Here is a 24,923-nt window from a genome sequence, read left to right as displayed (position 1 = left end):
CCACGTTCGATCGACTACCACCTCCTGAGATCAATTCTTCCAGCTGTCCCAAACGATCTTACGGTCGCTATAGGCGCTCATTATACATCATAACGCTGCCATACATCAGTTCACATGAATGGATCTACTCTCCATGTGTGTTTTCCACCCATAAGATCACAGAACTGTGACACTCTTAAATATTGCAATGACTGTTTTTTTTTTCTGTGAGAATCACAGTCTGTCTGCTCCCCCCCAAAGTAGTGATGGAGGAGGGGTCGCTCACCCCACCCCATTTGCAGAGTTGAGGCATGCAACAAGCACACAGCAGCAGCAGCTTTACATTGGAGAGACACAAGGACTGGATGCTGAGAGCTGGATGTGATAAGAATCAGGAGCTCCTCCCCCAGTATAGAGGGACACTGGAGAGAAGGAGAGATCTCAGCTCATACACATCTAGCCACACACCGGGACGGAGCTCTGCTGCCTCCAGTGCTGCGCTCATTTCAAGGGGAGCTCCCTGCATCCGACTGCGGAACTAGTAGCAGGAGCGCAGCCCGGCGGTCCGTCCAGGGGAGCAGCGACTGAAGAGGAAGGGGCTGCACACAACTTCTCATCATCATTGTTATTCTCATTGCTATCACTGGGAGGGCTGCTGTGATTTCTATCGCTCATTTCTCTGGGACTTGCCCGTGTGGATGTGACAGAGGAGACCCGGGAAGAGCAGTGATGAAGAGTCGGGAAGAAGAAGGTGGAGGAGACTGGAGGAAAGCAGGTAAGGAGCTCGAAAACTGCTAGTAGTCACCCCAGTAGTCCTTACTTATGATGGAGATTGAGTTAGGATGAGATCAGGAGCCCCATGATGTGTTTTGAGGGGCTATGGATGGGTGCTATCTCCGCTTTAAATGAAGATTGATCCAATGTATCAAGGCGTTAGAGGCGATTGATACAAACAACTGACTGCACATTGCTGCTACAGATGGCTTGGGAAATATGGGGGGCATTACCCAGCTGCACCCCTATATGTGCTAGGGCGTCAACCCCAATGGGAGTAGGGTTGAGGAATGTGGGGTGCTGCGAGGCAGGATGTGTATTTATCCATATAGAGCTGTAGTCGGGGCAAGATACCCCACCAAAAAAATTGGTAAGTGGATGTAATAGGGGGGAGGGGAGGCTGTGTTTTTAATTGCAGAAAAAGTGCGAAACAGTTGACGCTTATCACATAGAATCGCATGAAATACTAGTGCAGATGTGGAAGCAACACAGAGCTATTGACTGGATGTGACATGTAACCCTTTCACTGCTGGAGACTAGAGATTATGGGGAGGGGGGTCATCAAGAAGGAAGCGGCTTGGCCAGATTTTCTGACTTCATGAGCTGTGGGGGTGCAGCAGTAATGGGGAAACCCTGTAACTTCCAGTCTGCAGATCTTTGCAGTGACAAGAGCTCATCTCACTGTTATGTGAGCTAGTGGTTATAAAACACTGTTAGATTGAGAGCATCAGTATATGGAGATTCCCTGTACTGAGACATCTGTAGACTACACCCCATAAATAATGGGGATCATATATATATAAAATGAGAATACATTCCACAGGGCTGTACAGAGATTTAATGTATTCATATCAGTCCCCATTGAGGTTGACAATCCAGTCCGGCACATGACTACTAGGGACAGTTTCATAGCAAGTCAATAAATAATCTATCTGTATGTTTATAGGGTGTGGGAGGAAACCCAGAAAAATGTGGGGTGGGGGGGAACATGCAAACTCCATGTAGAGGCTTCCAAGGGTCCGAATCAAACCCATAACCCCTGTGATGTGAGGCAACAGTGCCAAGCACCATGCTGCCCAACATACATGTCATACCAATCGGTGTAGGGAAAGGAGGGGGACACTGGAGAGATTCTGGGGAGAACCTACTCTGGAGAGACTGACGTAAGGAAGCTGACTGTTGCCTGATCCTGCGTAGATGTCCATAAATAAATGCATTATGGGGAGATCTGTTGGCAAAAAAGGGGCTCCCTGTGTTTTACATTTCAGACTTGCATTTTGTATATAGGAGTAGCAGAGAATGGCTGTACACAAAGGATGGTTGTCAGTCGTACTCCTTAAATGAGTCCATATATCTTGATGTGAGGCATATAGACAGGCAGTAAGTTCAGAGGTGGGGGCTCACTAGCATTAGTATACAGCTCATTGAACTCAATGTAAAAGGCTATAGACATGGATCGGAGCCATGGTATACAGAGGGGAATTGGGTGCCTGATGCACATTAAGCCGGTATATGGAGCCTAATACTGCCCGGCTTTGCACTCCCGGTGGTGGTGAGTGCAACTACACATTCATTGCGAGATACTTTACAGAGAAGCCTGCAGGTGTCCTATGAGCACTGATCCAGCTGGGCTCATCGGAGTTGGACCCTGTAAGATGTATGTGTGTGGGTGCAATTGAAAGATGTATTGTATTAGATCATTTACTTCAACCCTATCACTGCACGTACCCATTACCCTATAGAATTTTTGTAGAACTAGATGCCCACCACCATCAATATACCCACCCTTTAACTGTTTGCAATGCAACTTTTTTTTTTTTCTCTCCCCTTCGCACTGTCAATTTAATGGACAAGCTGCTGTGTAATATCAGATGTTTTATGCCCTTCTCTCTGTATTTAAAACAATCCTTACATTACCCACTGGCAACTTGGCCAAGAGACTTATTTAATCAGCGAATGCCATTAAAATAAGCCAGTCTGGCTGTAATAAACAGTTCCTATGACTTGGCACTTAAGAGAGAGCATCGGATGCGGTGCCATTCTTCTATAAAAGGTAATGAATATGTAGACATAACACAAATTTGTGAATTAAGGGGTCACTAAAGCATATGGACAATGAGCAGCGACACTCCCTACAGCACGCAGTAGTGGATTTATTATGGAGCGCCACTTTTTGCGTTCTATGATTTACGGCCATTTCAGCCACAATTTTACAATTTCTGTTTTCAGAGGGTTAATGTTGACATATTACGAAATGTTGTTCGCAAATGACAATAAAAACCTAATCCGATCAATCGCCGGTGTAGCTGGGCTTACTGCAGGAATAGGCGCTTTTTATCCCATTATAACCTGGACAGTCATTACTAAACTAATATATGTGTATATATATATATATATAATTTTTTTTTTTTTTTTTGCTGACCTGCAAATCCTCGCTATCTGTTCTAATCAGCACCTATTTTGTGCATGGCGGTTGTTTGTTTTTTTTGTCGCTTATGGGAAATCTTTGCTCTTTCACCCCGAGTATTGCTGAGGAGTGCAATACACAACACCTGTTCATGAGCAGCCGTGTGATCCAATGTCTTTGCCCCTTGCTGATTTTTACCCTCTCATTTCACATAGATTCTGAATATACTGTATAATGCCCATTTTTTAAATTAAATTGAATGGGCACTTATTTCTGCCCTTGTCATTCTGCATCAGAGGGTTGTAGTAAAGTAACTCCTCTGTATACCAGCCTATGTATGGCATCCTTAACATGGCAAAAGAGACTAAAGTGTTAGCTGGCACACTGGTCAGTGGCATAGGTCACACCTTTTTGTGTACATACACAATACCATACATCTTCTCTGGGCATCATGTCACAATTCCTCTTGGTTTTAATGAATGTCTGGCTCAGCTGCAGACTCTGTAGACCTGGCAATCCTCTCTACCTATCACCCAATCTTCTGCGCTCGTCCTAGGAAATTAGATGCTGAGGATCAGGCTTGCTGCGTTTTCCAGCCATGCCAGGCTATGAAGACTGACTGTTTTTATTATACCTTTTTGGATGATAATATTTGGCTGTTTGTTGTGTATGTAGATGTTTACTGAATACAATGCAGGAAAGGGAGCGCACACACAGCAAGTATTGATTTGAGTAGATCTTCTCTCTCTCTCCCTAAATGAACCACACAGATTTAACACTTAAGGTGCTTAACACCAATCGGATCCCTGTGCCATAAGAATTCCTAAGCCTTTTTGCTCTTTTTATGCTGCAGTCGGGTTTCTGTGTAATAGTCGGCTACATAGGCATTTGCTCAGTGGGAAGAATGAGGCTTATTTTGGTGGGTATGACGAAAATCTGAATTCCGTCAGATAACCACTGTCCATTCGTCTTGCAGTGACCCAATGACTATACCATTCTACTTGTGCTCCGCGGCAGTAAAAGTCAGACTGTGTTAGAGAGGCTAGCTAATCGGGGTATGCCAATTGTACTCTGTCTGCCAGGAGAATAAAGCAAAGAGGATTATTCGCAATAAAGATGCAGATTAGAAAGCTGTATATTTGCTGTAGAAATACAGATCCCTGTCTATATACATGAATGCACTACATACATTGGAGTTAATAATTTATAATACTTCATCCCAAAAATATGGTGATTGCAGAATTAAGACTGACGGGCCTGGATTTTAAAGTAAACTACGCATTTCCAGATCTGAAGGAAGGGAGCGAGAGATTGTTAATGAGTGGGAGAGACTCTCGGCCAACGTCGGTGATGGAGATCCACCTAATGCTTGTTGTGTCAATGTAAACCATAGTGTATGTGAATGACGTTTTGAACGGTCTCTCTTTATATAGCACCCCTTTTAACCCTATGTTACCCGCCTCACAATCGTGGCCAGCTTCTGATTGATTCTAATCGGTGATTTAATAGTTAATTTACACTAAGATATCCATTTGTGCAAGGCTTAGGTGAATATAAACTGGGGATTAGCGTGGCCAGACCATATCTGATGTCTGTGAATTATAGATATATACATTGGAGCGGCTGCTGCTGCATCGATGGCTGCCAGTATATAGCCTTTTGCTGGATGTGTTTTTTTTTTTTTTCTTCTGTCATACATTTCATGATATGCGGGAGTTTTTTCTTTTTCTGTGTGTGATGCCAGAAGGCGGTCAGCAGCACAGTACGGAGAATCTCTTAAAATGAAGCGTGATTATGTATGTAATTGAACAGTGTGCACAGTGTTAATGTACAGTTACAATGGATGACAAGAGCCGACTTTCTATAACGCAGTTGTGTGGAAGCTGAGTTTTTCTTAATCCTTTTTATTTTTCCACTCTCCCCCACGAGGAACACTTTGAATCATACAGATTTATAGACCGCTTCTTCAATATACTGGGAGAGGCGAGCCCCATAAAAGTGCCGAAATTGTATCCCTGTGTTTGATGGAGAATTATATAATATAGATGGGGAAGAGCGCCAGAGATGAGATGTTATATTTTTCCTTGGTTAGTTCTCTTGTAGTATTATCCACCCATATGTGTCCCGTTTCCCCTATTCTCTCTAGATGCTCCCTGTTTCTCTGCTCCTGTTCAGCCATACATCCGAATCCATTCAATGGCCGATACAACGGATGATGAGGATACAGTGTATGTTCCATAATATTACAAAGTGCCTTGTTGTATTGTTACCGAAGACATGCGTTGAAAAGAGACCTGGCTGAGCTGTCATTTAGGTAATTTGCCCAGCCAGCAATAACCTATTTACTAACACTAAAATGTGCCTGGATGCTTTCTGTTCCACGTACCGATAGTTGGAGATTTATCCAAAAGCATTTTGTAGTATTAGTAGTTTTTGCTCCTATGTAAATGGTTGGCTCCTACAGACTTTGTATTGTGGTCTGATGCTTATTTGCTGTCCCTGTGGCATTTATTTTGAGGCATCCAACTCAAGAAACCGCACGTAGACCAATGTACAGTAAGGGGTTATATTTGATTTTGAGACCTATAAAAAAAAATCCTTTATTATAAACTTTTTTTTTTTTTTATTTTGTTTTTGTTCAGCTTCTGTTTTTGCTGCCTTTACACTGTTCATGTATCAAGCAGAACTCTTCCAGAGACAGTGCTCCGTGACATGTGAATATGTAATTACAAGATTATTTTTTTCCTGATCTGCTTTTCCCTTTCCCGCTGCTCGTGGTTGTGGTAACATGCATTCTCTCAGATAGCCACTTGAGGCAGTGTAGTCATTGAACAGGTGGGCAGTAGTGAGCTGTGTTTCTGTATAGCGTACAAAAAAACACACCCATATATTAGTATAGGTTTTCCAAATCTTTCCTGCACATAAATGAAGACAAGCGAGAGACATCATGTAAGTCATTTCTACACATTTTTTTTTTGTATGCCACTGACATGTAGAAGCGGAGCATTAAACATGCAGTAATTCTTTCAGGATATGTCTCAAAATCCTGTTAGATTTGCAAGTGATTACGCAGACAACCTTTTTTACATTCATGGGAATAAACGTCAGGCGTTGTAAAACTGTAGCCGTTCTGACCATTTTAAAAACAGATGTTTGCTGAGAGCTGAACGTAAGCGAGAAGAGGAATCCCATAAAATGTGCATTTCAAACAAGCGAAGGGGAATTCTGATTTAACTCGCTTATCCCCAGAAGCGACAGGTTCATGTTGTATATGTAGTCTCCGTCAGCAAAGCTACATAGAGACAGTATAAAATATTCCATTTCTGTAATATTATAAGGAACATACAATGGCGTCCTGGTAAAGATAGGAGACGCTAGAGTCCTATACTGGTAGCTGGGTGTTCTCTAGAAGGTGTTGAATTTGCCACAACGCACTGTGTAAATGTGTCGGTTTTGTACAAATTGATCCTTCCTGTCCCCCAAAAGGCAGCGACTCCCTCCAGGACCAAAAGGTCTATAGATCATAAATGACAGATGGGCCGGTTTTAGGTGGTCTTACACTGAAGTGACATCTTCGACTGTTTGATGTCCACAGTTGAAGACCATTCCTGGAGACAAATTGACAAGTCGATCACTAAAGCAAATGTTATCAGAGACACCTCACACTTATATTATCTTAATAAGAAAAATGTTGACCGGTTTTTATTTTTATTTTTTGTCTTTAGGAAGCAGAAATATATCTCTTGCAATATATTTCTATTTTTTGGGGGGGCCTTTCATATAGTCTGGAAGCAATCCGATTTGATCTTGTAGATTTACCCACAGGGCTTGGGCTGGTATAATGGTGATGTCTGTAGCCTACTTTTTCTGGTGGGTTCCCATCGGCTCCTAGACTTGACCTGATGGTCCCCAAGCATTACATTATTGACCGTCTAATTGAATTTACAGTTGTAGTAGTAGAAAAACTTTGGTGCCTTATTGTTGGCAAGTCACTTTTAAATCCTGGTGACCATATTAAGTGTTCCTATGTCCTGTTTGTTGGTTTTTTTTAGCTTACCTTAGGCATGGTCTTGATTTCTAAGGTAGCGTCCATGTATCTCGTTGCTCTTCAAGACCTTCAGGTTTCCAGAATAAGTGTCTGGTTTCATTGGTTCTTTTCATGATGTGTCCAAAATAAGGAACGTTTCAACCTGGTCAGTTCTTCCGATAATTTTTTTAGACGTTTCTCCTCATTTAGAAATTATATGGCACGTGCCACTCTGAGCGTTGGGCTTCACTATATCTTGACTTGAGCAGTTTATTTTGCTGTACTCTCTCATCTACACCCCCCCCCCCCCCCAGCCTCTGTGTGACCATCCTCCTAATTTGTAGAATACATGTAATGTTTGTTTGGATACAGACCCCACGTATGTACAAGCTGTGACCTGCAATCATACCAGGATCTCCTGCTATGAGACTCTTCTGTTGTGATGCCTTCGGGCAGCCCATGTGCTTGAAGTGTCAGGTGTAACTAAAATGCTATTTTAACACTTTGATGGATGCGGAATGACTTATCGTGGACATCATGGACTCTCGCTGCTTGATGGAGACTTCATTCTTGAGGTTTCAGAGATTATAATCTTCTGCGAATTACAAGGCTTTTATAGGCTTTACAATGTATTACAGTTTTTTTCCATATTCTAAAAGGAACGAACTGACAGTCGTATGAGGAGCGAGCTTTTAGCATAGCGCATGGTGAACCGTTTGGTCTGAACAAGGTTAAGCGACTACAATCTACGTTACTCTTAAGCACTTGTTATGTTGAGTCTTTTTAAGTTAATGTTCTTGGTCATTCGGCGTGTTTATTGTGCACGGACTGAATTACTTGAACGGTTGCCATTGTTTCCTGCCATTAAATAGTATGGCTTTATTGAACAGTGAACAACTGTGACCTGTCGTTGATGGACTGATCATACAGAAGAGAGATGTATACTAGCCATGGACGACGACTAGTATACATCACGATTAATGAAGAATTGCGAGATTAAGGGCTATAAGCTAGGGGAAGTTAACTCCATTATGTTTCTGCTAGTGTAATGACTAGAGGAATTTGTGTGACTTGGTCTTCTGTGTATATGCAGTTGCTGTGATGATCTTGCTGCTGTTGAGCACCAGAAGCCGTGACACCCTCCCCCCCCCCCTTCCTCCGTGATGTGCAAACGTTAGGATTTTATTGAATACCTCTGAAAAATGAAGTATCTGATACACATTTAAGTGGTGCATGGAACGATCCATTAACTTCCATGTACCCCTCTGTCTTCAAGCTTGGCTAGTCATTTCACCGGTGAAAAGTAAAATGCTGAATTTTGCATTTTATGCAGAATGCTTCTTGTATCTATTACTTGGTTTTCAGGCATGAGCCATTAAAGTCTATCTGATGTTAACGTTGGCTGTACACGTCTTCCATATCTGCAACCAGAAACCCTCTGATAACCTGAATTGGGTTGGTGGGAATATTAGTTGCTTTTTGACTCTCCTATCCCTTACATTATGGATGAGTGGGGGGGCCCCCCTCCCCATGACCACCTCTTTGACTTGACTGCATTAGTTAACACGTACCACAGAATGACTTCTTTACAATGTAGCAATGCTGTGACTAACATCCATTCATATACGTCAAGAAATAGGAGACCGTAGCGTATTGATCCGGAGCGTATAGAAGCTGGTCACTGCAAAACAGTGGTCTCTTGGGCTATACAGCGAGAGAGACTTTGTAAGGCGTTGCCATAGAAACACAGCCTTGCTTTGACGCTAGGTGGAGAGCCTGTCAACATATTGGCATCAAAGTGGTTAACCCGTCTCTGACAGAATCACCACTCCTGTATGCTGCATTAGTGTGGGGGGTAAAATCTCTAAAAGGGCAATGAATATTTAATTTTTTCTAATTGCAATTCTATGGGTATTTTTACTGATTCTTTGAATTATCAAACCGGAAAGGCTTCACTAATACGCTACTGTATGTAGTGTAAAAAAAAAAAGCTGCATATCTCGACTCTCTGGATTCTCCAGGATTAGGAAAAAAAAGATTTATAACCCCCTTCCCCTCTAGAAACCACATCTGTCCATAGGCTTTGTCTGGTATTGCAGCTACAAGTGATGTTACTGGACTGCAATACCAGATGCAGCCCTTGGACAGATGTGGCGCTGTTTCTAAAATAAAACAAAAAATGATCTAATCCTGAACAACCTCTTTCAGAGACTAAGGGTGCATTTAGTTATGTTTTTGGCCACGTGGTAAAAAAAAAAAAATGCTGCAAAAGGACTAATGGTTTTACTGGGATTTGTTTGCAATGCAGTTCTTACAGGTGAAACCACACTTATTTTAAGCGTTTCACCTGTAAAAACTGCACAGGCAAAAAAATGCATCAGAAACTGCACCAAATTATGGAAAAACAGTGTGTGGTTTTGCCTCAATTTACTACATTTTTTTGGCAAAAAAACTTCATCTAAATGCACCCTAATAAGATTGCATTGAGGTGACTGCTATAACTGGTTGATGTCTCCATAGTTGAGTGGTGCTTGTTTTGTGCCAGTTTATATTACGTGGAAGGAAAAGTTTTAAGCAATTATTTTTTTTTTTATTTTTTTTGCAATGTCTGGACAAATTTTACGATTTAAGTTTGTCTTTTTTTATGTCTAAATTTGTAATGATCAATACTTGTACTTCCTTCAACAAAGTATTTTTAGAAGGTGTTGGAAGACATCGGTTGCGGTCAGCGGCTATAACTTTATATGTACGTGCTTCCAATTGATGAAACCTTCAATTGCTGGGTATTAACTCTTGTTACTATAACCTTTAGTGATGGCAATAGCAAAGGAGCACGTAAAGGACTAAACACAGCGGACTGTTTATAGATGGTTTCTCCAGCCTCCAGTAACTTTGTATTACTTTCTATAGGCCACCTCTTCATGACCCAACTGGTGAGTCTTCATCTAGCAATTGGCGACTTACAACTGATATGTCTGCATGTAGTATTTCTGTGGCCAGCAATGATGTTTTTGGAAATGGTCTTGTTGGGTTCTGCAGCAGGCTGAAGCTGCTTGATCTATGGTTCAGGACCATGATAATAAAATGATTTAGTAAAGAGTCCTAGAATGGTTTACCTATTGTCTCAGGCTCTTTGTAACCTTTGGGACCTGTGTTTTTCTTGGCCTTGTTCTTATCTGCTAATGGGCCCGTAGCCCAGATCCTTTGAATAGACAGTTACTAAAACAGTCATCCTTCCGAGAGCTATTTAGAGGTGGACTTATGTCTCTTGTGGAATTAACGCTGTTGAGACAGTCCGGCTTGAAGGTGAGTGGTGACTGATCTTTCAATCCCAGACGCTTGCTCCTGTTTTATTGTCACGTCTTGAAGATCAGACCTTTCACCCTGGCCAGTCCATTACGTGAATTTAAGGTCATGCTATTCTGCAGGCATCTGTTATTTTCAAGGAATGTAATCCTCTGAGTAAACTTCTGATAAGCACTAATACAGGGAGCAGTCTGTCTTCTTCCAAATACCTGACTTGTTTCTCATGGGCTATTAAATGGCTTTGAAATCTTTCCCATGAATGTATGTTCATGGTTGTAAAGACATTTAGTTGTGTTTTATATACTGGTAAAACTGTAATGGGAGCCCTTTTATTCTTTATACTACTTTAGGCCCATTTCAGACGACTGTAGTATACGTCTGTGTGACGGCTGTGTCACAGACGCATGTATTTCAATGGGGCCGTTTCAGCGGACAGTGTGAAGGGTCCGTTGAAAAATAGAACATTTCCTATTTTGTTCCGTTTTTCACAGATCCCCCCGATAGACTCAAGTCTATGGGAATCTTTGAAAACGGGACCCGTACGGGGGCAACTCTGATGTGAAAAACTTACTTTTTTCACGTCAGTTTCCCCACGTTCGTCTGAATTCGTCCTTCGACTTTACACAAGACAATTTACAGGCTTATGTTTTTGTATTTGTTATTTATCCTTTTAATAGTGATTGGTTATGGCGTATTTTTTTTAGATTCTGGTTTTCTGTTAAAATAGGTTAATCTTCTTGTGTGCTGCCAGTATTATAATAATGGTGAATTTATGCTTCCATTATGTTATAAATCTGCTGTTAGTAGATTGATTCCCTTGTAATCTGCCTACAAATCGTGAAGGGCCTGTGGGCTTATTTTTCACTGTTCTTTTTTTTTTTTCGAATTAGAGTATCACTTTGAAGCACTGGTAAGTGTTGCACCTACAGGTAACCATTGTCTTTAAAGGGATTGTCCGCTTTGTGCAGTCCTTCTTCCCTTTCTTTTTTTTTTTTTTTTTTTTTAGTTACGAAAGTCACCTGAAAACTAGGCAGATGACTGTCATGTTTGCACATTGATTAGCTGTAATCTGCAGGGCAACATGACAGCAAGTGTTTAACTCTCCTGCAGCACCCCTACGGGGGAAATGAAGAAATGAAGCATTACACGGTTCCCATTTAAAGAGGCTCTGTCACCAGATTATAAATTCCCTATCTCCTACATAATCTGATCGGCGCTGTAATGTAGGTAACAGCAGTGGTTTTTATTTTAAAAAACAATAATTTTTTATCAAGTTATGAGCAATTTGACATTTATGCTAATTAGTTTCTTAATGACCAATTGGGCGTGTTTTTACGTTTGACCAAGTGGGTGTTGTAAAGAGAAGTGTATTTAGCTGACCAGTGACCAATCAGTGTCACACACTTCTCATTGTTCCAGCCCAGCTTCTTTCACTGCACAATCACACTGGAACAATGAGACGTGTATGATGCTGATTGGTCAGCATCATACACTTCTTTTCACAACGCCCAGTTGGTCATTAAAAAGCTAATTAGCATAAATCTAAAATTGCTCATAACTTGCTCAAAAATGATCGTTTTTCAAAATAAAAACCACTACTGTTATATACATTAGGGTTGTCACGATACCACTATTTGGACTTTGATACCGATACTTCGTGTAGTATTGCGATTTCGATACCAAAACGATACTTTGCCAACAGTAATAAAAAAATAATAATTCTGTTTCCTGATGAGGCGCGAGGTGTGGTGATAAATTTTGAATGTGCCTCATTAATAGTAATTAACACCATCATGTTCCTCAGTCATAATGGGTTAATGTGTAATTTACATGATGGGGTTAATTGCTATTAATGTGAGGCTCATGGAGGTTAAATTCATCACACCTCGTGCCTCACAAGAAGTGAAAGAAAGCAGTTTTATATTTTTACAGCGTACACATTATAAATGACGCCAAAAAATTGTCGTTCAGGTTATTACGGCCACGCCAATACCGAATGTGTATTTTATGTATTGAGTTATTTTAATGATTATTGTAAAAGTGTACGTGTATATATATATATTTTTTTATTTAACATTACTTTTGCTTTATATTTTAAACGTGAATGTACTGGCATACATCTATATTACAGTACATTAGCCTGTGTACTGATAGTACACAGGCAGTTCTTAGGACATACCCAAGTATGCCCTAACAGGAAATATGGTAAGACCGCCCTGGGGTCCTTCAATGGACACTGTGCTGTCTGCCCATATATCGTATGTCCCTCAATCGCGTCACAGGGATTCCGGTGATGCGATCCATGGAGCCCCCCCCCCCTCTCATTTACCCCTTGAAGGCTGGGGTCAACTTTGATCGCAGCATTCAGGGGAATAGCGGCAGAGATGAGAGGTTTCTCTGATCTCCACCGTTATAGAGTGGGGCTGCGGCTGTGTAATACAGCCATTGCCCGCTCCTGACAACAAGTGCGCGCGCGGTCAGCATGAGGTGATGTGGCCAGCGCTGCACTAATGAGCAGCGGCGCAGGTACTGAAAACAAAACATAGGGGTGTTTTGTAGTGCGCCCGCCATGTTCTGTCTTCATTGCCGGCTCTCATTAGTGCAGCGCTGGTCGTATCGCCTCATGCTGACAGCGTGCACTTGTCAGGACTCTGGAGCGGGGCAATGACCTGTATCACACAACCGCAGCCCCGCTTTCATACATTCATGTATTCCTATACTGAGCTGTGCGGCCGTACAGCTTCGTATCGAAATACATGAAATAACGGTATCGAGCCGTTTGGGGATGCACCGTATCGAAGTTTCGATGCATCGTGCATCCATAATCTACATTACAGCGCCGATCAGATTATGTAGGAGATAGGGCATTTATAATCTGGTGACAGAGCCTCTTTAAATCAATGAGCTGTGATTGTGAAACACTATGCTCAGAATGCCATAGTCTTCGTTCAAATCTGTGCTAGAGTTCTGTTCTGTCGGAGTTTCCGTCAGAACGGAGCCCTGACAGACCCAAACGGAAACCATAGGTATCAGTTTCCATCACCATTGATTTCAATGGTGACAGATCTGGTGCCAATGGTTTCCGTTTTGCCTCGTTGTGCAAGGCTTCTGTTTTGACGGAATCCGTAGCGTAGCCGATTTATTGTATTCTGTCAAAACGACGGAACCCTTGCACAATGGAGACAAACGGAAACCATTTGCACGGGATCCGTCACCATTGAAATCAATGGTAATGGAAACCTATGGTTTGTGTTAGTCAGGGCTCTGTTCCGTTGGAGATTCCACACGCAGATTCTGTTTCAGTTTTGATGCCAATAGTGGATCTTGAAAGAGGGAAAAGTATTAATGAACGACTGATGTATGTATTTGTGTGTTTTTGCCGAAAAATACTGAGCCAAATATTGTATCAAAACTGTGATCATGTCAATCGCTGCTTGTTGGCTCATTCGAGACAGGAAAGGATATGCCACCTCTGGGATCCACACCTATCTCTAGAACGGCACCCTAAACCCTGTTCTGTCGCACGGTGTTGCTGCAGAAGCAGGCAAATTCTGACCGTGAGTTTAGGAAACCGCGTAGCTTGCTGAGCTATGCTGTTTCTGTAAGTCCCATAGAACTGAATGGTAGTTGCGGAAACTGCGTAGCTCGCATGCTACACTGCTTCCGTAAGTGCCATTCGCTACTATGGGAGTTACAGAAACCGCATAACTCCTGACCATATAGTCAGGAAGTGGTGGGAAGGCAAAGGGAGTAAAAAAAAAAAGTTAGAACGGGGTTTAGTGGGTCCCATTCTAGAGATATATGTGCAGTTCCAGAGGTGGGACCCGCATCTGACATTTGACATATCCTGTGGATATGTCATAAATGTCTGATGGAGTAAAGCCCTTTTAAACAGAGCAACGATCAGAATGTATGAGGACGAATGTTAAATACCTTCGTTCATCCCCATACACTTTGCATCTGATCTGCAGCACATTCCCCTGCTTACATGGGAAGACGTGCTGCCCACAAGCGACCATTTTCTGCGCTGCATAAAAGATCCTGTCCGCTGACAAATGTTTTAAAGTTTGTTGGCGGATTTGCTGCACTGTTATAACGGGGCAATGATTGGGCACAATCACTTGTTCACCCGAATATTGGCCAATATAATAGGGCATTAGTACCAGTGATTTATTTTATCTTAATTATATCCACTTGGATAATTGTAACTGATCTAGTTTTACAGATTTTGCTTTCCTTTTTATAAACGTGCCAAACTTTCTGCAGTCTTCTGGCTCTTTCTGGTTTTCCTAAAATCACAAAAGTCAAATAGAGAGTGAAGATTGTCATAATTGTAAAAAGGAAACTGGGAACAGAACCTACTTCTCTGTCCGCTTTTCTAAGCAAGTTCAGAAGCGCTGGCTGCATTGTCAAAGGTCACCGCTGTCAGCCAGATGCACTATTCCGGTCATCAGAAATTACCCGTGCTCAGGTCCCTTTTGACATTTGAAAGGCTCAATATACGACTGGTCCTGAAGTATTTGTTTAGGTTTGAGTATTCTTATGTAATTCTATCAATCCCGTTGTAGAAATGGTATGTTCCACATTAGCCTTTCAAATTTACTCTAGACTAGTAAAATAGACTCTTGTATGGGAATTGGTGCAGACCAGATCTGGAGGTGTTGCCCATTCCAACCCATCTTTAACTTATTTTTAGTGCTAAATTCTGATTGGTTGCTCCAGACAATGTCCATACGTGCCTATTTTTGAGTTCTTTGTTCTGCACATTGCAACTTAAAATTTAGACCACACCCCAAAATACCCTCCTCAACCTGATGCCCATCAACACAACTATGACATGATCTCCTAGACCAACTAGTGCCCTTTCTCTTATCTGAAGCGATGAGGCCATTGGTGGCTCGATGATGGCAGCAGGGAACACCAGCTAATGTCCTATTACTATAGAATACAGTTTGTGTTTTTTTTTACGGTTTCTTATATAATACCAACATATTTTGCAGTGCTGCACAGTTGGTCCCTGTCCCTAATTGGGCTCTCAATCGAACAGTCTAGACACTGTGCTATGATATTTATGTATATACATCTTAGTTTTGATGTAATTCTGCTTCATTTAGGCCTTCACACACATTTTCTACCGCTGTAAACTGCATGAAAAAAATGCTTCAAAAAAAGCCAACATTATTAAAATGTAACATGCATCTTTTTTTTTTTTTTTTTTTATGGTGGTTTTTCATTTTGGTGTCCTTTTGTACATGTGTGAGTGTAATGTTTTTTTGCAGTTCTTAGGAGAAGCATATGATAAAAACACTATACCCAGAGCATGATGGCTTTTGGGGGAAAAAAAATGCTATTGACCACTTTTGCTCCAAACAAAATGCAATGGTATAGTGCTTTTTAGATTTCACTATAAGGCCTTATTCACACCAGAGTGAAAAACGGACGTGTGACGGCCGTTTTCAGAACAATTTATGTTCCATGGGTGTATTCACACGGCCCGTGAATAACAGCCATCAAAAAATAGGACATGTCCTATGTTTGGCTGTTTTCACAGCCAGATGGCCCCCATAATCTATATCGGGGTCTGTGTGGCATAATCTACCATCATGATTGACCTTTTTTCTTTGGGTGTTTTCAGGGGGTTGGGACAAAAAAAGCCAATGAAATTCATCAGGGTTTTTTTTTCTTCCCCTGCTGCTTAGTAATTTAGAAATGCCTAGTATTTGGACTACAGTAGACATTTGCAAGGTCACATTGAGGACTCTGCTACAAGTTTTATCCAAGGGTATTTCAGTTAAACTCCGCCAAAGCCCTTCTAAATCCTCTGGCTATTGTTGTGACCACATACTTTGGTGAGAGACTTCTGTGACGGATTTAAAGTGGACTTTGGTCTTTCTGAAACATATCTACAAAAATAACTGACTGCCGTATCCTGTTAAATTGACACTTAGAACATTAATGCATTAGACCGAGATGTTTGGTGCAAGTAAAGATTTTTTTTATTTTTTATTTAATATACAAACAATACTACCTGTTAACTTTTATTTTCGTGTGTGTTAGTCCTAGGGACACAGGCTGTTCTTCAATCTCTAAAAGTTGTAAGAATAAGATTTAATTAACGGTATGTGCACTCACAAACGTCTGAAAATACGGTGCTGTTTTGAAGAGAAAACGGCTCCTGATTTTCAGACGTTTTTTTAAGCTGCTCGCGTTTTTCGCTGCGTTTTTTACGGCCGTTTTTGTAGCTGTTTTTCTATAGTCAATGAAAAACTTCTGAAGTGACATGCACTTTTTCGCGGCCGTTTTTTTAAATATGCGGCCGTTTAAAAAAAAAAAAAAAAAAAAGGCTGTGTAAACGCCCCGTCAGAACAGAAAAACGGCTGAAAACACCGTCTGAACATACCCTTAGGCCTATGAAGGGGGCTGTATTTTAAATCGCCCATTTGCTCTCCTGAAGGAAGTCGGGCAACAAAGGTGACACATCGAGAATCTATTAGGACGTTAACACTCTGGCTTTATGTTCAGACGACCTTTTTGTGTTTGATATTGGGAGAGTTCCCCCACGCGCTACCAATTTTATAGGCGAGTTGCATCCAGTTTGACTCTGTATTCTTTTCAGTACGAAGGCTAGATGAATTTCTATGGTATTCTCTTTTAAAAAGAAGGCATGATTACTTAAACCATCTTTAACTATCACTTTGTTTTTCTGTTCTTACCAATAACCTGTCATTTTGTCATGTTGAATTGCTCCTCTGTTTTGGCGTTCTATTTGAGATAAAATAGACCGAGTCACGTGGAAGCCTGAACAATGTAATCTGTGGTACTATTGAAAAGAAACATCACTCGCTCCTAAATCCTGTTAATTAGCTTTTTATTATGTACTTTGTACGTTTTGACCCCTCCACGTTGCCTTTTATACCAGCCTGTGCTTTGAGAACTGGGCCTTTACCACATGGTCTGCCGTTTATTGTACTGTAATAATCCAGTCTTTAGTATGATGGTGGCTTCAAATCTGCTCGGATTTGTTGCCTGGCTCATTGGGAAAAGGTGTTTAATGTAACTCTCTTGAATTGTTTCAACCGTTTCTCAAACAAAGCCTAATACCGGCTAGGATACTGTTACTTTGCTCTAGCATGGCAGGCTTCTTGTATGACATTTATGGAGAGCCCAGAGGGAGAACAGATGGCAAGATGTGTCACATTTTTTTGGTCGTATGAGCTGTCCCTTAAGATAGCGCTTATTTTTGTTTCAACATTGTACTCCCTTTAGTCCCTGTTCCCACCAGCCCAATGTAATATCTCCATCCCCACATTCATATACACTGTTGTATGTTTAATAGATTCCCAAGTATCCGTTAATGTCGGTGGAGTACCTGGAAAATAGTACAAACCTCTCACAGATGCCGTTGTCTGATTTGAGCCCAATGCTGCACCGTAAGGCCTCATGCACATGGTTGCGCCTGCAATCACGGCCTGCAATTGTGGGCACGGCCGTCTGCAGCACGCATTTTCGGCCCGTTCCCCCATACAAAGTATGGGAGCATGGCCCGAAAAAGCAAAAGATAGAACATGTTCTATCTTTTGCAGTACAGTTCTACGGCACAGACACCTTTCTGTAGCGATACAGAAAGGTGTCGACGGGCAATAAAACTGAATGGTCCACAATTACGGAGATTTTTTTTACGGTCGTGTGCATGTTGACTGTGAGCCACCATGCTACGATCGCCTTTCAAAGTTCAAGGTTTAGCCACAACGTGATTTCTATTCATAGTAGAAGACTATTAAAGGGCTTGTTCGTTCTATCAAACGCTAGTTCAGATTGCTGGCTCCCTTTTATATAAAGTGATTGTAGGTCTCACCTGGTATAAAGAAGAGGGATGGAGTAAGTGGATTTGTGTTTCTTATATTGCTTCAACATATTCTGTCCCTATCCACAGTGGGGCTGACTTTTTTTTTTTTCCTCCTTCTTTCCCCTCCCAATCCCTCTCGCATGTACATGCGCGCTAGGTCGTGATAAGCCAATCAAGCGATCAGTATCAAACGTCTCAAGAGAAAACAGCTCCTGATTTTCAGATGTTTGTTTTGTGCCATTCGTGATTTTCGCTGCGTATTCCGCTGGGTTTTTTACGGCCGTTTTTGGAGCTTTTTTCAATAGTCAATGGAAAACTGCTCCAAAAAGGTCCCAAGAACTGTCCTGCACTTTTTCGCGGCCGTTTTTTACGCGTCGAAAAGCACTCCGTCAGAACAGAATGACGTTTTCCCATTGAAATCAATGGGCAGATGTTTGGAGGCGTTCTGCTTCCGATTTTTTCGGGAGTTTACGGCCCGAAAAACGGACGAAAATAGGTAGTGTGTACATACCCTTACAGGCAACAAATCTGGAGTTGTTGCAAGTTAAATACATATTTTTGCTACAATGATTTGACTAGAGATGGTGATACGTTTTTGTTTTTATACGCATATAGCGAAGTATCGGTAATAAGGCGGTGCCATGGGGTAAACATGCTACTCGGCTAGGTTATTTGTTTTTTTTTTTGTTTTTTTTTCCTTCCTATTGTGTCGACTACACTTGCCAGAAAATCTTGAATGAGTACTGAGACTTAGGAATAAATAGGGTTTGGTTGCATAGAGGGAGTAATGCATCAGGAAGTCAGGCGTGCCGAAGTGACTGGCTGAAGTGCAAAACCACTTGATCAAATGCCCCATCGGCTCCATCTCTCCGCTGCTCACAAGGCCTGTAGAGCGTTGCAGTTCCATCTTCAAGAAAGAGAAGTTCATACACTGTGACACAGCGATGCAGAATGAATCCGGAGCCTGTGTACTACTCTCTTCGGCATGATGTATGGGCTGACACTCCGCTCTGATGTGCGGAGACTTCACCTTTTTACCCTGACCAAAAAAAAGTCCTCTTATACAGGTTTAGTTGGTTCTTCTCTGTATCCCCCTCGCAAGGATAAATGGCCGGTTTATGATTTTGGATCTAATGTATAATCTCTCGCACATTTTTGCGAAATTCATTTTTATTTTACATATCCCTCACCAGTTCAAGCAGCATTTTAGAACAATGATCTACTGAAACCCTGGAGACTTCCCACTGTAATTTGTAGCACCTGAGATCAGGAGAAATTGTGATATTTACTAAACAGCAGGAATCCAGCGCTAAAACCCATACATCTGCCGGCTGGGGAACATTGCTTTTACGGGATATAAATTGGGCAGATTGGCCATTTTGAGTGGAGACGTGACTTGATATGAACAAAAGCATGCACCACATCTGCTACAATGACACTCTCTTACCTCTGCTGGGTGCAAGCGGCAAATGTCTCTCGCATTCAATTTTACTGCAGTAGAAAAATATACCCGTGTTGTTTTTACCACCCTATTCAGAGAAAATATAATAATGGGTTTATATTTGCGAACGCTGGAAATGGAAAAATCATCCACATGAGCTCCCTTGTAGATAGCTCCACGCACCCCCCCCCCCCTGTAGATAGCTCCACACACAACCCCCTTGTAGATGGCGCCCCACACCACAGATCCCCTGTAGTACATAGCGCCACACAACCCCAGACCCCCTGTAGTACATAGCGCCACACAACCCCCTTATACTTTGTGCCGCCAGAGCGGTAGAGGTAGCTGGCCCTACTGCTGCCACTCTCCGCTCTGCTTTGATGTCACTCACCGTCAGAAGAAGGCAGGAGTGTTGCAGCGGCATTCTCACTGGTGTCGATGCCTGCCCAAGAGTGGACCAGTCCAGTCACCTGACCGGTCATCTGACGTTACAGGTCAGGTGACTGGACTGGTCCACTCCCGGGCAGGCATCGATCCCAGTCAGAAGACCGCCGCAAGACTCCTGCCTTCTTGTGATCGCTGCTGCAGACGTCTGGCATGCAGGGCGCCTGTCAGCAGCGATCAGCTGTTTTGATACAGCTGCAGCGCCCAGCGGGACATTTTTCAGAACTCACGGGACAACGGTAAAAAACAGAGACTGTCCCGCCGGATCTGGGACGGTTGGGAGGTATGAGATGGCTCATGCACCCATTCATTTATATGGCCTCATGCACGTTACTGTGATGTTCACGGATCCGTGTGGGGGCTGGGAGTCCAGGCCGCAAAAACTCAGTTTGGAACAAACTGGTGACCTCAATTCCAGCCTTCCTTTTTTCATTTGTGGATCTGTGAATACTGATGAGACACGGATATACTGTGGAAGGTTTTGTTGTGGACAAATGGACCGGAAATAGACAACTAATCTGTGGTTTTGCGGACTGTAAAATCGCAACGGTCGTGTGCATTAGGCCTAAAGGGTATACTAGTTACTTCCAAGATTTGAAGGACACCTGTGTTTATATACAGGGCTGTGGAGTCCTTAAGCCAAACTTCCGACTCCGACTATTTTTTACACTGCTCTGACTCCTTCATAAATGACTCATGTATAATTATTAGTGATACTATTTTTCTTCAGTAAATTTAATAGCCATCATGTAAATTATCACGCTACTTAGATAGCACATAAAATATATTTATAGGAATGCAATTGTTTTTTGTTCAGTTCTAAATTACGAATATGCAACACTATATTTATTTATTTTTTATAAATTTAATACAACAATATATCATTTTAATGTTGAAGACTGAATTGGTACATTTCTACCGACTTAGACTTCACAGCCCTGGTAATATACAGTGGTCATACACTGAAGAGAGGGCACTCCACAACAAAAATCGGTATCTGGCCACCGTCCAGAATGTAGCTTATGCCATCTCAACCCTCCAACCATTTACAATGCTATACTCTAGGACTCCTTGGAAAGTGCCACAGTACCCAACTTGATGAAGCCATAATGATCTCACCATGTCACCCATGAGTTACAGATATTTGGTAGTAGGAAACAAAGGGAGAAATCCTCCAGCTCACCTGACACAAGGATTGGGTGTCACTGTCAGCGCCTGGATCTTTTTCGTGTCGGCACACGATGCAGGAACAGAAGTAGCAAAGGAAATGAGGTCCAGCGCTTTAGTAGAAGTAAAATGGAAAAAGTATTTTTCCAAGTTTAATTAGATTGCGTTAAAAAGTCCATTGTAGTATGGTCTCGGTGTGTGGATAGAAGGAAAGAATGATCCTATAAGCCTACGCGTTTCGGACGAGGCAACGTCCTTAGACTTGGCTGTAGTCTAAGGACGTTGCCTCGTCCGAAACGCGTAGGCTTATAGGATCATTCTTTCCTTCTATCCACACACCGAGACCATACTACAATGGACTTTTTAACGCAATCTAATTAAACTTGGAAAAATACTTTTTCCATTTTACTTCTACTAAAGCGCTGGACCTCATTTCCTTTGCTACTTCTGTTAGATATTTGATCTGGCTAAAGAGATGGAAAAAATTTTTATATGCTCCCAACACTTTTTTTTTATTTTTTTATGGCTCTCGACCACTAATTAGTCACATAATTGGTCACATTCTTTCATCCAAGAGATAAAGAAATGTTTTTAGACTGGTTATGATGCTACTTTTGAGGTTGATCTGACTATACAGTGGGATAGGTCGGAGACTTCTGTCGGAGATATGCATTGGGTAATACTCTTGACATATACCTATGATTTGAAGCCTTAAACGCAGTGCAAATTTCTTTCAGCATATTACGCCATTTAATACGGAGGCATCTCGCCCAAAAAAGTGGATTGTCCAAATTTTTTTCTTTTTAAGCTTTTTTAGATTGTCAGGGACTTTATATAACCGTATAAAGAAAGTTGGTCTTCAGTTGGCTCTAATTCTTATTGAAATTAGCAACTCTGCTAAATCTGCAGCCGTAATGGAGGAATTAAGGTATAATTGTGCATGGAATAGACTTTACACCAGTTGAACAATCAGACTAATTTCCATAGATGATTCTTGTCCCCTCAGCTGCATTGTGATACGAAGTGACCCGGCAGGGTCCTGTCTGTACTGAGCCCTTCCCATGGAGCTGTGTGTTGTGGGTCCTGCAACTTGCTAAGCTTTGGAAAATATGTACATGACATTAGCCATTGTGAATAAAACCCCCAAGGGCCTACACCATTCACAATTACAGCACCAGATTTCACACCTCTTCTATACTTGATGAAATTCTACATGCCCCACCAATTATTGAAAGTGAATGACTTGGGTTTTTTGTTGCTGAAATGTAAATCCTTGTTTATCGTCCTTTCTATGCAATGTAGTCACAAAGCCAGTCACCCTTTTATGCAACTGAGTAAATTGAGGCGATAGAAGAACCAAAACATTTTGCGAAGAACATTTTTATATTTTTGTGTGTGTGATCCAGCTACTAAAATTGTTGCCCCTTCAGCTTTTCATACATGTGGGTAAATAGTTTTTGCAGAATTTGGGATTTGTGAGATATAGTATTCTGGATGACTGGGATATTCCCACTAAGGCCCCACCCAGTACACAGGACAGAAAGGCGGTGTTTTTTCCGTACATTTATTTTTGGGCTGTATTCAACCCTGCATCAGCGACGGTTTAAAAACTCAGTCGCAAATTCCATCAGTTTTGCTGGAAAAAATAGCCCAAGATGCAGCAGTATTTGTTCACCAAACGATGAAAACCCATTAGCCGTCGGGTTCCATGGGGCGCGGCTGGTTTCCTGCGCTTCTGTTTTTCTCGTACTGCTCCTATGAGGCAGCAGAGAAAACTGAACACAGATGTGAACAAGGTCTAACAGGATGCTAAAATGTGATGTGAACCTTGCTGTTGTATTAGTCAAAGGTTATATTGCACAAGAAGCCTTCTGAGGTCATACGTGGAAGTTACTGCATTGTACTAAAATTAATGATTATTTGTCTCTTTTATTGATCTCATTTCCACCGTGACTGGTACATTAGACCATGTCTGGGAAGTCATCCTGCTGAAAACACGCCAATGCATTACAGGGCGCATGTACCAATGAGTCACGCTCCATAAAATGACAGAAGTGCAAAGTGCAAACTGTTTCTTAAAGGGGTTGTCTCAACCAAAACCCCCTCCCCCATATTCCGAATACAGCTGTCCAGCTATTGGCCACGAATCTGGCTGCTAAAACCCCTGCCAATCAGTCGCTGCAAGGAAAGTGTAGTATAACCGTGCTTATGCAAAATGACTAGGTGACCCATATAACTGAGTCCTCCAGAGCGAGAGGCGTACTCTATACAGTGGCTCCAGCTTATATAGGGGGATCCCAATGAAGTCTATGCCCTATTAGGATATAGACAGGACTTCTTTTAGACAATCCCTTTAAGCAAGGTCTCATATATATGACTGTATTACACTACACTAAAGGATGCTTACCACCAGCGCAACTTTTCTTTTTTTTTTTTTTTTTGGTAGAAACTTTTTTAGGTTCAATTTGCTATGTAATACTTCATTTTTTTTAGTTTGAAAAGGGTAAATGCACGACAGGTTCGGTCTTTTTGTAGTTTCACACACAGATTGTTTAATGCTGTGTAACAAAAGTAATGGTCATGTGACACTTCGAAGAATGAGGAGCTTCAATTCGCCACAAACTGTCTTAGGAGGTGTACGAATTCACATGAGCGTCTTTACATAAATATTGATAGCCATATAATTTTAAAAAAAAATTATTTTGTTTGTCCAACTTTTTTACATTTTTGTAATTTATAATTTTGCCAATAGCATTCGGCGGCTCGATATTTTGCTTGCGTCCCCTAAGTGTACCGGAGTGCTTGCTCGGTAGCGCAATAGGTGACTGGATAAACCCTTGTGTCCCATTAAACTACATGACCCTGAGGGAGTCTCCTTAATCCATCTTTCCTCAAACAAAACTTCCTGTTCTTCTCTCTCTGAGGACTATAGAACGTGCTTGTCAGATGCAGGTAGTTACGAGATGAAAGGCCCTTTTGATTAACTGCAGCGAAGTTCGGAATGACAGACTCATTTTTAAAGTGAAGGAGAAAGGTCTGTTGATATTTAGAAGGAAGGGACGATGTTTGAAGAGGGGGAAGGTAAAAGGTTGGTGTGGCCTATAGCTTAACAGAACCTGCTTGTGTGCAAACAATAGGGCCATTAAGAACCCGGAGACCATTTCATTCTGTGATTTGTTTAGTCTTCCTGCCTTTGTCCTTCTTAAATCCTTTAACTTTTTACCTTTTCCATACATAAATTTCAGATCCGGTCTAATTTATTTACAGTATTGGTGCTTCTTCTTGGGATCTTTATGCAACTGGATAATCTTATAAGGGCTAATTTAGTTGTCATCCCACTTGTCCCTATTGTAGTATATTACGATCATCGTTGATTATGCAAAGAATATTGGGTCAGATTTACTATTGGCGTTGCATCTTCTTTTTGGCATGAATAATTTTATACATTTTAATCAATAAAATGCACCAAAAAGAAACACGTTTGCAAAGGTTAAGCTCAGCGGGAAAGGGGGCTGTAGCTTAAGAAGAGCAA

The 24,923-nt window shown here is 41.6% G+C and overlaps 1 protein-coding gene across 5 annotated transcripts in view; it reads left to right on the top strand.

Moving 5' to 3' along the window:
• PCDH1 (protocadherin 1) overlaps positions 1 to 24,923 on the top strand; it is a 184,871-nt gene that overhangs the window by 21,529 nt on the left and 138,419 nt on the right. Inside the window, exon 1 of one of the 5 annotated variants that reach the window (XM_075856209.1) lies at positions 356 to 754. The exons of 1 other annotated variant lie outside the window; for it this stretch is intronic. In XM_075856209.1, the coding sequence (XP_075712324.1) occupies positions 709 to 754 (46 nt within the window). In that variant the 5' untranslated portion in view covers positions 356 to 708. Of the gene's footprint in view, positions 1 to 355; positions 755 to 24,923 lie in introns of those variants that run through there. 3 more of the 5 variants (XM_075856210.1, XM_075856205.1, XM_075856208.1) reach the window with 3 other exon arrangements.

Source organism: Rhinoderma darwinii, chromosome 3 (genome assembly GCF_050947455.1).
Source record: "Rhinoderma darwinii isolate aRhiDar2 chromosome 3, aRhiDar2.hap1, whole genome shotgun sequence".
Classification (NCBI taxonomy): Eukaryota; Metazoa; Chordata; class Amphibia; order Anura; family Rhinodermatidae; genus Rhinoderma; species Rhinoderma darwinii.
Note: the sequence above shows the minus strand (reverse complement) of the source record. Positions and strands in the feature narration are given on the sequence as shown.